General features: G+C 39.5%; 1 protein-coding gene across 2 annotated transcripts in view; it reads left to right on the forward strand.

Annotated features, from left to right (window-relative positions):
- arfgef3 (ARFGEF family member 3) overlaps positions 1-15,250 on the forward strand; it is a 103,515-nt gene that overhangs the window by 35,016 nt on the left and 53,249 nt on the right. For both annotated transcript variants that reach the window (XM_077224061.1, XM_077224052.1), the window contains exons 12-19: positions 63-1,042; positions 3,516-3,682; positions 3,804-3,969; positions 4,603-4,710; positions 7,619-7,834; positions 9,389-9,499; positions 10,374-10,524; positions 12,026-12,316. In XM_077224061.1, coding sequence (XP_077080176.1) covers positions 63-1,042; positions 3,516-3,682; positions 3,804-3,969; positions 4,603-4,710; positions 7,619-7,834; positions 9,389-9,499; positions 10,374-10,524; positions 12,026-12,316 — 2,190 coding nt within the window. The remainder of the gene's footprint in view (positions 1-62; positions 1,043-3,515; positions 3,683-3,803; positions 3,970-4,602; positions 4,711-7,618; positions 7,835-9,388; positions 9,500-10,373; positions 10,525-12,025; positions 12,317-15,250) is intronic.

The raw sequence follows: 15,250 nt of genomic DNA on the forward strand, positions 1-15,250 counted from the left end.
ACTACAGGGGCACTTTAAGTAATTTTTACCAATGAATGCCACCATCTTTCCCATTTTCTCAGGGTAATGGATGGTATAACAGAAGCATGCATGAAGGGGGGAATCGAGGCGTGCTACTCCTCCGTCTCCTGCGCTTGTGCACTATTGGGTGCTTTAGATGAGCTCAGTCAAGGGCGTGGCCTGCAGCAAGACCAGTCTCGAATGCTGCTGCGCCGATTGGATGATCTGAAGGAAGGGGCGGAGTCAATGCGTGAGCCTGTAGAACTCAACGAAGCTGATTTCCGCTGGCAGCGGCGCGTGCTTTCGGCTGAGAACGCCGCCTGGGAGACCAGCATCACTGAACGAAGCCCTGACATCAGCATCAGTGTCACGACTGACACGGGCCAGACCACTTTAGAGGGGGAGATTGGTCAGACCACTCTGGAAGGGGAAATGGGCCATACCACTCCAGAGGATTTTGGGGAAGGACAACGCCTACCATCGCCGTCTACCGATGGGGCCGCAACGGGAACTCGCCCGGATCTGCCTGAATGTGTACGAGACAGTGGCGTCCCAGAAGCCCCGTCCAGTACGGCCCCTCCCGATGTAGTGCAGCGCAGTCATGGCTTGGCCTACCCTGACATCACCAACTTTCTATCTGTGGAGTCTCGGACACGCTCGCACGGCTCACGGTACAGTGAAAGTAACTTCAGTGCGGATGAGCAGGAGCTGTCGCGCTATGAGTTTGATTCGTGTGACCAGTACTCAATGGCTGCAGAAAAGGACTCGGGACGCTCCGATGTCTCAGACATGGGGTCTGATAATTGCTCTCTGGCTGACGAGGAGCAGACGCCGCGGGAGTGTCCCGGGCACCGTACGCTACGCACGGCTGCTCTGTCCCTGAAACTGCTGAAGAACCAGGAAGCAGATCAACAGAGCGCCCGGCTCTTTGTGCAGTCTCTGGCTTCACTTCTGCCTCGCCTGCTGGGACTGCACAGCACCACCGATGTAGACGTGTCCCTCCAGAACTTCTCTACCACCTTCTGTTCGGGTTTGCAAGCAGGTAACATGCCGAATGTTGTGTACAATAATTAAAGGGGAACTTGGCAACTCTAGCCATTTCTTTGCAGATTTTCACTTTTGCTGTCGCACGTTTTCTCGACGAGCTCCCCCTGCAGCTGTGAGGCGTATATTTCACAACACTGTCGTAAAAAAACTCACTTGCGGCCCCTCCTCCCCCTTTCTACCGCTGCTCATGTGCATTTGTTATTATCGGAGCCGGCCAACTTTATCGTGTGGAGTATGTCTACCGAGGTGTGTAATACATCACACACATTGAGGGCGGTGTGTGAGTTTTTGTCGAAATGCCGTAAAGCAGTTCGTGTTTCTCGCTCGTTCTCGCTTCTCACGAGACTTCCTATTTCCAACTTACCGGGACGTTATTCCCCATGTTGCAAGGTTGGTTTTCCGCCTAGGAATGTTTGGGGGAGCGGGGAAAGTCACCATTTTCACCGGAACAGGTTATTAAACCATCCAAATGATTTCTAAACGGTTTTATTAAGTTGAAACAGTTGCCAAGTTCCCCTTTAACTGATAGCCCGTTTATAGACTACTTGCCTATATCAAGCGTAGCGTCAGTTCTGGCAGGTCACGTTAGTCAAGCTCGCAAAAGTGACTCTCAGTTGAACCACGTCTACCTATATGAATACGACGCCTATCACAGCAATCATATATAAGCTCCTTCAGTATTATCAACAGCTATGGCGTTTCTCAAGAGCTAATTACCCTCCTCCCTCCCCAGCTCCACCTCTCTCAGTCAGGATTTGGCCTTCTGATTCCCCTTTGAATCAGACTAAATTCTCTAATTATGTTGCACATTAAAATCTTGTATTAATGATATCTGCAATACATTCTTGTTGGTTCTGTTTTGTTTACCCTAAGAGGGGTTATTGCTCTTATCCATGCTAGACTGCATGGATGCACAGGGAGTTCTTGCCCAGAACAGAATCACACCGCCAATCAAAAGTGTATGCTAGATGTCAATCATATTTGACGATAGTGGTCCTGACAGAAATCACATTTTTTTAGGGCAGAGGTGTCCAGTCCTGCTCCTGGAAGGCCACTATCAGGAGAGTTTAGGGTGGCTTGACTTTAGCTGTGACTGGTTTTAACCACTCAGCGAGTTCAATATAAGTCTATACTATTTAAATACTGTGATAGATTTTCCCCTACACCCCTGACTTAAGTTTACCAGACGAATCTCCAGACGATACCCTAGCGTCTACAGTCGACACTTGCAAAATTATTCTCAGGTAAATTTACCACTGACCGCATTGGTTGACGCCTAAGAGTAGCTATTCTTACTGCATAAAATAAAATGCCTAAGAATTATAGTTACGTGACCACAATCTAACCCCGTCTAATAGTCTCACACTGAGTCAAACGACGTCCCGCCCCCTATGAACACTATCACTTGGGCAGAAGGTCTGTAGTGCTCCACTAACCTGCTGTGCAGCAATATCTAGACAGACTCCAGACAATGCTTTTGATATGCTTTAATCACGGCCGGAGGATCTCAGACCAGTTTCAGAGAGAATCCCACCATCAAAAAGAATACAACAGTTTTTATAGAATAGGAGCATAGCAAAGGTGACCTGATTCATTACATAATTTTTCTCCAATATGATTGGTTCTTATTCAGCAACCCTTCCCATATTAGGTAGAAGCTTTACTTTGTTACTCAAAGTCATGAGTTTATAAATTTGGATATCTGTCTAGTTGAATTCCCACTTTTGTTATATTTGGAGATGATTCACGAACACACTGACTGACTTTGACCAAAGTGTTTGGAAACATTATTTTAGGTTTCAAAAGCATAACAAAGTTATTCCTGCAAGAAAAATTAATGTTAGTTATTAGAATTATGATTAGTTTAAAAACAGTTTACTATTTAAAAAAAAAAAAAAAAATCCCATCACAATACCAATTAAGTGGAGTCTATATTTTTATCAGGTTCATTTTAATAAAAATGACACAATATAACATTAAGATTACATGCAAAGCGTTTTTACTGTTATAAAATCACAGATTTGTGAGCATTAGCAGAACTGAAGGTGACAGAATTAACATGAAAACACATGATCATTGTCATTGGTGAATCTGGCCAATCTTGAAACAGCAGCTGTGTCGTCGTCAGAGCTATTATTGACCAATGCCAAAATGGCCAAATATCAGTCGTTTTTTATTCAGCCTGGGTAATTTATGAATGCTGACGTTAGGTGGATTCCCCCTTAAAGGGTTAGTTCACCCAAAAAAGAAAATTCTATCATTATTTATTTACCCTCATGTCGTTCCAAACCCATACGACTTGCTTTATATAAGATATAATATCGAGGTATAATTTAGGCTATTACTCACATAAACATAGATCAACACATACATAGTGCCCATCAAATCTGGTGAACAGAAGCTCAAACATGCTTGGATGGATGTAATATGATGGTAATATGATGTTATTATGTGGTCTTATTCTCCAGGTGGGGTTCATTCTCCAGGTTTCGAGGGCAGTGAAAACCTGAATTGTCAGGCTCTGATGAATGCGGATGGATTGTACCTGGTTTCCTATTATGCTTTACTGCTCAACCTCAAACTGTGCTGCAGTGACTTCTACCGCCGGAAACCCACGTGTGCGCTGGTGTCTTTGGTACTCCTGCAAACCTGCTTTAATTTACCATACATTTGAAATATCTCTGAATTAACAGAAGGCCGGCCCAATTTGATGGTGATGTTGAATAAGCTGTGTGTGTGTGTGTGTGTGTGCGCAGAAGGAGTTTGTGCGTCATATCCAGAGCAGTGGGGTTCTGGTGGTCCTGTCTCAGGCCTGGATCGAGGAGCTCTATAACCAGGTTTTGGAGAGAAACCTGCTGGGAGAGGCGGGATACTGGGGCTCGGCAGAGGAGCAGTCCTTACCTCTCATCACCATGCTCACTGGTAACACTCATTTGTGTGTTATGAACTGTAGAGGTCTCAGATGAGCAATTATTGGTTTAAATCCTTGGTGTGAAGGATTAAATGTATAACATATACAGTCAAACAAAAATGTATTCAGACACTGATTTGCTATGGTTTAGAAAATGGTAATAGACAAGATAGGACAAGAACTCAGAGTTATCAAATCAGTTGATATTTCACTGGTTTTGTCCATCCTTCTGTTAGTCTGTCTCATAAATGAATTATGTTGAATATCTGTCAGCTGTTAAATTGAACTACACAATTAGTAAATACCAATTTAGCTCAAACAATTACCAAGAAATGCTTAATGTTGTCTGTTGTGTAAAAAGTTCGCATTAGCAGTTAAAGAAAAAAACACTGCAGCAAAACATGGTCAGGTCAAAGTGTCTGAATAATTTTTGGTCCCATATTTTTATAAATTTTACTGGTAGTCACTGTATGAAGAATTTTTGTGTATAATATGTCACAGTGTACTTTATTTAGCTATACTCATTTACATAAATTAATTTTAGTGTCCTGCACCCACTAGTAAAAAATATAAGAAATTATATCTGGTGTCTGAATAATTTTTGTTTTGACTGTATATTATATTTATGTATTGTGAATTGTCAGATATTGATGGACTGGGCAGCAGTGCTATTGGTGGTCAGCTGATCAGAAAGGCCTCAACACAGTCGCCCTTTACCTGTGACAAGAATGGCAGTGACAACTTGGTGGCAGGTACTGCGTACATGCATATCCAAACACACCAATAAAGAGGTTTTGGAGGTTTCTATTCTTTGTCAGCTCTCAAAACAAATGCACATGTGTAGTTGATCTGACATTTGATATGATAAACTATTAACTTTTTCTATTTTATTCTTTGCATAATTAAAGGGTTAGTTCACCCCAAAATGAAAATTCTGTCATTAATTATTCATCCTCATGTTGTTCCAAACCTGTAAGACCTTCATTCATCTTCGGAACACAAATTATATTTTTGATGTAATACGAGAGCTTTCTGACCCCCCCATGGACAGCAAGGCAACAACCACTTGCAAGGGCCAGAAAGGTAGTAAAGACATCGTTAAAATAGTCCATGTGACTTTTAGTGCATAAAAAAGTATGCTGTTTATGTTGTATCCACATTGCAGCGCTTCCGGGTTCTAGTCCTAACGCCGAGGCCAATTGGCTGACGCTGTTCATGTGAGCACCATGACACATGCGTGTGATGTTCACAGAGGAGCCAGCCAATAATGAGCCGACGTTCTGACGTAGAAGCCAGAAGCGCTGCACTGTGGATACATCATAAACAGCATAGGAGACAGACAATAAAGTCAGAAAATCCATGTGCCTAGTCATGTTGTGTATTTGAAAAAGAAGAGTGGGCCGAGCACCGAACCCTGAGGTACTCCGGTGGTTAGTCGATGTGACTTAGACACTGAGACACCCTGAAAGATCTACTTATAATGACTAAAACCAGTGCAATCTTTGGATATCCAGTAAAGAGAGGAAGGACTAGCGGATCTGGTGATTTATTTTGTATTAAAGGGGTGGTATAATGCCCTTTTCATAAGATGTTAAATAAGTCTCTGATGTCCCCAGAGTGGTTATGTTTTAGCTCAAAATACCCCACAGATATTTTTATATATCATGTTAAAATTGTCACTTTTTAAAATTGTTAATTTATGTAGCGAATGTGTAGTTATCTTCTAGTCATTGATTAGCATATTCTGTCATGATTATCTATAAATCGTGTTCCGGGGGCGGGGTTTATGTAAATTTTAGGGTTAGCCATGTCACTAACCCGGGAGGAATGTTGTGTAGTCCCTACCAGCCGTTTGTTGTAGTCCTTAAAAAAAATTTTCTGTAAAAGAAAATGTCTCCCTTTGCTTTGAACTTTGAGAGTCGTAACTTTGCAGATGTTTTTTTTATGCTCACACAGCAACATTACACACTAACTAAAGTTAGAAAAATGAAATAATAATCAACCACCCCTTTAAAGGCCATGTTGCAGGTTTAATTTTTCAACGAATTTGTGCAATTTGCTTGTTGGTAATAAACATTTAAACTGTTATCCATTGTATTTTATGTTGTTGGGTATCACAAAACGGAATATAATACGAAAAAAGTAGGTATTTTACAGCGGTTTGCAACGATTCTCCTTTCCCCCACAATGCATTGCATTACGTCACCTTGGGGAGAGAATTTACCAAAGCCCGCTGCCCGCGTTGTTGAGAGCTACGAGTAGTAGACGAGAGTATTCAGATAGCACAGATTATAGATAAATACATAGATATAGAGAGATAGATAGACAAGATATATAGATAGACTAGATATATAGACAGACTAGATATATAGATAGTCAAGTATAGAGAGAGATAGGCAGACAGCATAACGTTAGCAGATATAGCTAACGTTAGCAGCTAGATAGAAATATATAGTAGATTGTAGATTGACAATGGTGAACTACTGTGTTTGTGCTGGGTGCACGCACAATGTTGTGTTTTATTGCGAGTGTACACAAATATTAGTAACACTTTGCAGTTTGAACGATATCCTGTATGAACAAAATGACGATGTTTTTATGTTTCCACTGTCTCGATAGCGCCCGCGCCTCTCTCTCTCACACACACACACACACACACACACACACACACACACACACACACACACACACACACACACACACACACACACACACACACACACACACACACACACACAATACGAATACATGTATAATTCCACCCCTAATAGCTATTTCTAGATTACAAAGACAAACTTTACCAGTACTACGACACTATGACAAAGGTTACCGGTACTTATCTGAACTAACGTCATGATCATATACTGCCACTAGATATAAAGAAAACGTTGTTTTTTCACTCGGTGCTATTCAATGACCGTAAAAAAAATATATGTGTCGTTATTGTGCACTGCTGCTCGTAAGTTAAAACGGCTTGCCATAGCTTGTAGACTAGCTCCAGTGTTCATTTCTGCGTTGCTAAATGATAGCAACTCACCAGGACACTTCACCAACTCTCCACTCATTCTCCTCGGACCATGCATTCAATTGGCTTGGCAATTCTTCATTTGCCCTCTCACGTCTAGCAGGTTCAAAATTATACGGCTGCGGGCCATAATACATGTTAGTTCTTCTTGCCAACTCTTCCTCATCCCAGTCAGTCGCCATAGTTCTAACACTAGGCTGAGGCACCCTTTCCTCCGCTTCTCCCCAACGTGACGTCATCACAGAGTTGCGTAAAAAAAAAAAATTATACCAGAAAGGTAAAAAAATGGTCTTTAAGACCATTTTTGAGACATTTTAAAAATGATACACATATCTTGACTGATTTATGTACCCATTAATCAACAGTGGTGGTTAACCTGCAACATGGCCTTTAAGTCTATGGAAAAGTCAAGCAGAAAGAGTATGCATAATCTTCAGTGACGGATGACAAGGTAGTCTGCACTTGTAGCCACACTAATTGCGATCTCGGATGCTGTTCCCTCTCATATGTAGAGGACAGATGAGAATGTCTTAAAGTTTGTGAGAGTTCGAATCCATGGAGAAATTGTCAAATCACAAGCTTTGACAACACAGGGTCAAGCAGTCATTCCCTCATCATGGCCTCGTTTCTGACAGGTGTGGTATTCGCCCGCTTTATCCTGACCGGCTGCTGGAAAAACCTGATCGACACGCTGTCCATGCCGCTCACAGGGCGCATGGCGGGAAGCTCCAGGGGTCTCGCCTTTATTCTAGGAGCCGAGGGAGTTAAAGAGCAAACTCAGAGGGAGAGAGACACCATCTGCCTTAGCCTGGATGGTCTACGCAAGGCTGCAGCTCTCAGCTGTGCTCTGGGTAACATCACGTTCAGTCATTTTTATTTCTTTTTATACAAGCTTCCACTTCCTTTATATCTCCAGACATACATCTGTAAAAAATATGTAGGTAAAGCACTTTGAAAGACTTGGAGACAGAAATATCTTGTAGTAGATGCTTTGCCTGACTTATGTATTGATTTACTTATTTAATTTTATTTTAAATTTGCCTGTGTGTTTTCTATACTATGTATAGATGAATGTTATTTGTTAAACTCATGTAAATTGTGTGCTGATAATCTTGGCCAGGACGCTCTTGCAAAAGAGATTTTTAATCTCAATGTGCTTTATTTGTTCAAAGGTGCAGTGTGTGATTTTTAGCGGCATCTAGTGGTGAGGTTACGAATTGCAACCAACAAAAGTTACGGTGGCCGACAGGAAAATATGTCATCCTTTGAGACAGCAGAGAGTAGCCAGTTCAGCAATGAGGTTTCTTTACAAGGATAAATTGAGAAATTATGTTTACTTAATTGTTCAGTAAAACTATATGCTATTGCTAGGTCTGGGGCGGTATGGCGGTAAACTGCTTTAAATAGCCAGCCCCCAAATCCCCCCAAATGATATTCTGGGGATACAACATAGCCAATATACTAGGGACTTTAGGCTTTAAATATCTTTGCTGCATTGGATCAGTGTTCTTTCTAGAACAGCCAAGAGCTTTCTAGCCTCGCGACCGCAGCGCCTCGCATTGCTCATAGACCTTAAAACAGTCAGCGCCGCGGATGCGGTTTCGAAAATTGATCAAAAAACGTTGGTGCGGATGGATGGCGGACAGATGATGAGTTTTGTGATGCGGTTGCGAATGAAATAATAATAGCCTATCCGCGCATCTCTAATACGAACAGAATGTTATTATGCGTCATGGAACATTGCGCTCCTCAACTCGCGAAAGGTTGGATTTGCTCCATCTTTTGATGATAAGTTTTGTTTAGAAAACCTTGAATCCATGTAAGCCACAATATCATTAGACATAATCCATGTCATTAGAATCAATGAATTCATGTCATTAGACACAACGTGCACACATGTGCAGGCCAAGGTTTTTTTTCTTTTTTTTCGGTGATGACGGTGACAAGCTCAGACCCGCGGTTGGAGTCACGTGACCACGGTATTGCGTTAATGCGGTAACCGTCCCAGCCCTAGCTATTGCGAATATTATTGTTACTGGTTCATCATTGTGTCAGTGTTTTGTTCACTGAACTAAGCTTGCTTCCTTGCACGAAGAGCAACATTGTAACGAAATGCGTTTGTTCGTTTAGGGCCACTGTAGAAACATGTCGGTGCATTTCAATGTAAGGGAACCCGCGGTGTGTGTAGACAGAAACTGCTCATTCTAAGTTAATACAAATATAACGGTTCATTAAGTAAGGTCTTTGGATCTTCGCATTTCTGTCAGTAGATCCTCAGAAATATTACACATTGCACATTTAAATAAAGGTTATAATAATAATAATTTCTGTTCAGTTATAGTGATCCCATTATAGGACACTAATGGGAATGGTGTGTCTGCTGGCATTAATTCTCTGTCATTTAGGTGTGGCTGCCAACTGTGCCTCCGCTCTTGCCCAGATGGCAGCGGCATCATGTGTTCAGGAGGAGAAAGAGGAGAAGGAACTGGGGGAGACTGGAGATGCCATTGCTCAAGGTACTCGCACACATTTAACATGATCATACTGTATTCAGAGTCATGTGAAGGAATGCTAGGATAACATACTTGTATTTAGTCCATTACTGTGTACCATTTGTTCTTTGACTGATACTGTGCAGCATATGTACAATGTTTTTTGCATAAATGGTTGGGATAAACTGGTGAAATGCTTGCATAGAGCTTCTGGCATTGATGGTGTGGGAAAGGGAACACAATCGTTCTGATCAAAACAAATGTGTATTACTTCCTTACAAGTTCCTTATAATTCTCATAACATTAATATTATAATGAGACTATCTTAAGCCCAACATATTGTAATGTTTACTTGGTAATATTTTACAATAAGGTCTCATTTGTTAACGTTAGTTAAAGGAATAGTTCATTTAAAAAGGAAAATTCTGTCGTCATTTACTCACCCTTAAGACATTCAAACCTGTTTGAATTTCTTTCTTATGCTGAACATAGTTGATGGACCCCATTGACTTCCATAGTAGGAAAACAATACAATGGAAGTCAATGTGGTCCATCAACTGTTTGGTTACCGACATTCTTCAAAATATCTTCTTTTGTGTTCAGCAGAAGAAAGAAACTCATACAGGTTTAAAACAACTTGAGGGTGAGTAAATGATGGCATAATTTTTATTTTTAAATAAACTACTAATTTAAGGCATTAGCTAACATGAGCTATCAATGAACAATATATTTTTATGAGTGAATGCCCTATTGATCATTATTAGTGAGTTATTAATAGCTGAATTAACAGTTATTCATTCAAATATTTAACTTACTAACCTCAGATGATCAGTTCAAACCCTATTGCACTTATGTTTGATCCCCTTATGTTTAATGAGCGTGCATGTGTCTGTTGTAGTTAAGCAGCGTGTTGAACAGAAACTAGAGCAGATGGGCCGCTGTCAGGGCGTGAGGCTCCACACGGCGCATGTGCTCTGCATGGACGCTATACTCAATGTGGGGCTGGAGATGGGCAGCCATAACCATGACTGCTGGCCTCACGTGTTCAGGTAAACACTCACAGATCAGTTCTTTGGGAACCAGGATCTGATCTTACTGTCCAATCTTTAGTAAAGTAATAATATTTATTTTAGGCCTCTCACCAGATGAAAATAATACATCATGATTACTCATGGATTGTTTGCAATTAATTTGACATTTTGAAAATACTCAAATTTGCCTGTAAATATAAACATCTTCCTTTCAAACTGCTGTAATGCATTCAGTTCTTCTTTTAACGAAAGAAAACAGTATATTATAACTACAGTAAATAATTATGTAGCAGCACTACTATGATGGTCTTCTCATTATTGATGTATTTCGCTCATGCTGTTGGTTTTTCTCATAATTAAATGCTATATCACAAAAAGTGTACATGAGATTTTACTTTTAAATCAGTACATTACCGTGAATCAAGTCTAGCTACACTTCAGTGAATTTACTCAAATCATGTTCACTCGCATGCTGTTTGTCATCTCTCAAAATGTTTTAAAAAAATACAGTTTTTTGCAAAAGACTTTGGCACATTAGTATTTTTCACCCCACAAAGTGGTTTTAAGTCAGTTATTTGCATTTTTTGCTGTAGTTTCTCAGTAGGAAATATCAGTTTACATTTCCAAAACATCATTTTTTTTGTAAATGGATATTTCCTACTGAAATACTACAGCAAAAGATATAAATAACAGACTTAACACCATTTCTGTATACAGTATTGTGCAAAAGTCTTAGGCACGATAGTATTTTCGCCCTAAAGAAATGGTATTAAGTCAGTTAGGTTTAGGGTTACTATATATAGGTAAATATTGCTGTTTATTTATATGCATTGTTATATTGGTGCATATGAATTAATGTTTTATAGTACTTTATTTTACTTGCATTAGGTGAGTACTTGCCTTTTTAAAGCATTTTAGAGCAAATGCATGAATGTAGAGTTATTGTATATCAGTGTTAAATTGTTTAAACGTATTTAAAGGTGCATTGTGTAATATTTAGGAGGATTTTTTGACACAAATGCAATATCATATACATAACTATAGTGTATAAAGACCTTATTTAGTGAACCGTTATGTTTTTATTACCTTAGAATGAGCAGTTTCTATCTACACACACCGCGTGTGGCCTTACATCGACATGTTTCTACAGTGGCCCTGAACGGACAAACGCATTTCGTCACTATGTTGTTCTTCGTGTAAAGAAGCAAGCTAAAGTCAGCGAATAAAACACTGACACAATGATGAACAAGTAACAATAATATTCACAATAACATATAGTTTTACTGGATAATTAAGTAAACCTAAATTCTTAATTGATCTTTGTAAAGAAACCCCATTGCTTAACTTGCTACTCTCTGCTGTCTCAGATGACGACATCACTTCCTGTCGGCCACCGTAACTTCTGTTGGTTGCAATTCGCAACCTCACCACTAGATGCGGCTAAAAATTACACAGTGCACCTTTAAATTACATCCAAAATCAAATAACCGGAAACTGAGTTTGTTTTAATATTCCTCAGAGTGATTGAGTATGTTAGTTCACTGGAGCACACACACTTCAGTGACGGCGGCTCGCAGCCTCCGATGGCCATCACACAGGCCGTGGCCGTGGAGCTTGAGCTGGAGCTGAGCGGAGAGGCCAGTCCAGAGCTGGAACTGGGTCTCAGCCATCCCGTTATCCAGCCGCTCTCCATCCAGGAGCTCCTGAGGGAAAGCAGTCGTGGGAAAGCGGCGGACCTGCGGGGGGGCTGTCTGCTCACGGGCACCAGTGTGGCCAAAGCCGTCTGCACTCTCTCCACACAAGCTGACCGGTACCAAACCAACAATCATTCCTCCCCACCTTCATTTTTACACTTGATTTTAAGTTAGGGCTGAACGATTATGGAAAATAATCTAATTGCGATTTTTTTTCACCAATATTGCGATTGCGATTTAATATGCGATTACTTTTTAAGTTCTTTACCTTCTGTATTAGTCGACAAAGACAAGCGATAAATCATTGTACAGTAGGGATGTGAATCTTTAGGCAGCTCATGATCCTATCTACTTTTTTTCTTATTAATTAATCTTAATAACACTTAAAATATGTATTTAATTATAAATATACATGTAAATATACATACTTAAAAAAATATATATATATATATGTAAATATATATACTGTATATATATATATATATATATATATATATATATATATATATAGACACATTTAATTAAAACAATTACATGTTAATAATTTTAAATAGGCTATAAACTAATATAGCTTGAAAATATAAGAGCTAGTAAATAAAGAGGAACGAAAAAAAACATTACAAGCACTAAACAAAGAGTGCTTTCAGTATTTAAAAGTAGGCTGTCTGAACGTTTTCCATTCAAGAGGTGGAGTGATTTTCCCCCTATACGATAAATTGCATTCATACTAATGCACATATCTCTTTTGTAATTGTAAATGTGGTTTGTCTTGTTGGGTTAAGATATAACTGACCGTGTTTACATTAATTTCGCGTCATAAAAGCATTTTGAGATGCAAGTACATTTACCCAAGGAGTCGCTCACAGCCGCATGCACGAGCACTCTTCACAAACCGCGCGTAAGTTTTTTAAAATGAAAGCAGCTTTCTCAGTGATTTTTATATTTTTAATATATAAGCCAACTGCATTCCAAAAGACATAAATAATGCCTTTGTGGAGCATTTGTAAAGAAAATTCCGGTGCCAAGACCGCGCAACTGCAAGAGTAACATCAAAGCGGCAAAACCTGTGCAATGAAGCCCGCGACTCACTGTCCTTGTAATTCGCTTAAACCCCGAACTTTATGAAAGATTATTTTTCGGAAGGTTCAAGCAGTGTCGTGTGTGTGTGTGTGTCTGTGTGAGAGAGAGAAATTAGAAGCAAGCAGAATACGGTTGTTTCTTAAGCACGTGCAGCGTCATCACGCATCTGTGTTTAAAAACTAAGCTCAGACTGGATTCTGAAATTCTCTGAATCGATCCAGAATTGTTGGAGAGAGAATAAATAACACAATATCACATACATTAAAAATAAACAGTTCTTTCCTGTATGCCAGACCTATGCGTAGCATGCCAAGTTGATGCTTGATCTGCAGACTGCTTTTCTCTCGCCACACGTGACCAGTGTAATCGCATCTTTTGCGGTTACAAAATCGTGTTTCATCATATCGCGATATTATCGCAAATGCAATTAATCGTTCAGTCCTACTTTAAGTTAAGCGGAATGTGTTATCAACAAGATGGGATAATGTTAATTATACTGTGTAATCAGAATTAAAGGGATAGTTACCCAAAAATGAAAATTAACCCATGATTTACTCACCCTCAAGTCATCCTAGGTGTACGTATATGACATTCTTCTTTCAGACGAACACAATCAGAGTTATATTAAAAAATGTCCTGGCTCTGGCAGTGAATGGAATCGTTTGGCCGGAACATTTTAATATGGATATTTTTCTTACACAAATACATCGCTTCACTTCAGAAGGCCTTTATTAACCCGTGTAACGAAAACCTGGGTCAGGCTTTGGGGATATGTATTCAAAATTAGTAATTTTTCAATTAATAATCATTCATACGGGTTTTACCCAGGTAATCATACATGTTAAATCTCCCAAAAAGGGATCATATTTCTCTGCATCTGCATTCATATATGTACTTAAGCAATTAACACAAATGATTATAATTAATTGCATATGTAGAATATATTTTACAGACAGGTTAAAATTAGCTCAATTGTATATCAATACTTAATCAAAACGGATTATAATTAAATATTTAATATATCAATTATGCCTATCATAGATCGATCGTCGGGATAATCTTTAAGGGGATTAATTTGTGACTGAATCATCTTTTACTTTTGAGAAGTAAGAGAGAGAGACTGATCTCTATCAGTCATTTAAAAGGGGTGAAGATGTCACACCCTCTTGGGGTTTGTGAGCCAATACGAAGTGGTCCCTTTGGAGGGAGATTTTATGACTCTTTGTGTTCAGACAGCACATTTGAATCTGCTATTTCATTGGGTGTTTTAAGAGAAAGAATCTTCGATTCTTATAATACCCTTGTGTCACAAAGTTAACAAAATGTAATGTAAATTAACAAATGGGGAACGAAGATTGGAATTCATAGAGACCAAATATGATTCGCATATTTGTATGCAAAGTCTAAAACATTAACCCATTAGAGTTTACAAGAAAACAAAGGCCAAAACAACATCCGAGGGAAAATCATGAGATGTGAAAATTAGATACATGTTTATACATTTCTCAAGTGGTTTTATATATATATATATATTTAGGGTGTCACGATTTCGATTTTAACTTGAAATCGATCGAAATTAATTCACAAACTCAAAAATCGAAATAAAAAATGGAATCGTCGATGCTGCCACGCCCCCACGTCGCGCCCGTGATGGAAAGTTCGGATCGTTTTACTGACTCTATTGTTCAATCTCGTTCATCAAAATTAACTAATCTTTTTTCTAGTCATTTCAGGGGCTTTAAATGTTCTACTTTTAACAGGCAAATTCCCCGAACACATCCACCAACGCAATCTTGATCATATTCTGAATTAAGAAATCATTATAATGCAGTCAAAAGTAATTTACAACAGGGAACATTAATACTTGACCTTCCGTGTCTTTTGTTGATTTGTCGCGTGACAGAGGCAATGAACGGATCGTTCATGAACGACTCATCACGGCGCGGGAAAAAAACACACGTGTTGAAAGG

The sequence above is a fragment of the Siphateles boraxobius genome, unplaced genomic scaffold (genome assembly GCF_051911475.1).
Source record: "Siphateles boraxobius isolate OS27281-9 unplaced genomic scaffold, OSU_SipBor_1 122, whole genome shotgun sequence".
NCBI lineage: Eukaryota > Metazoa > Chordata > Actinopteri > Cypriniformes > Leuciscidae > Siphateles > Siphateles boraxobius.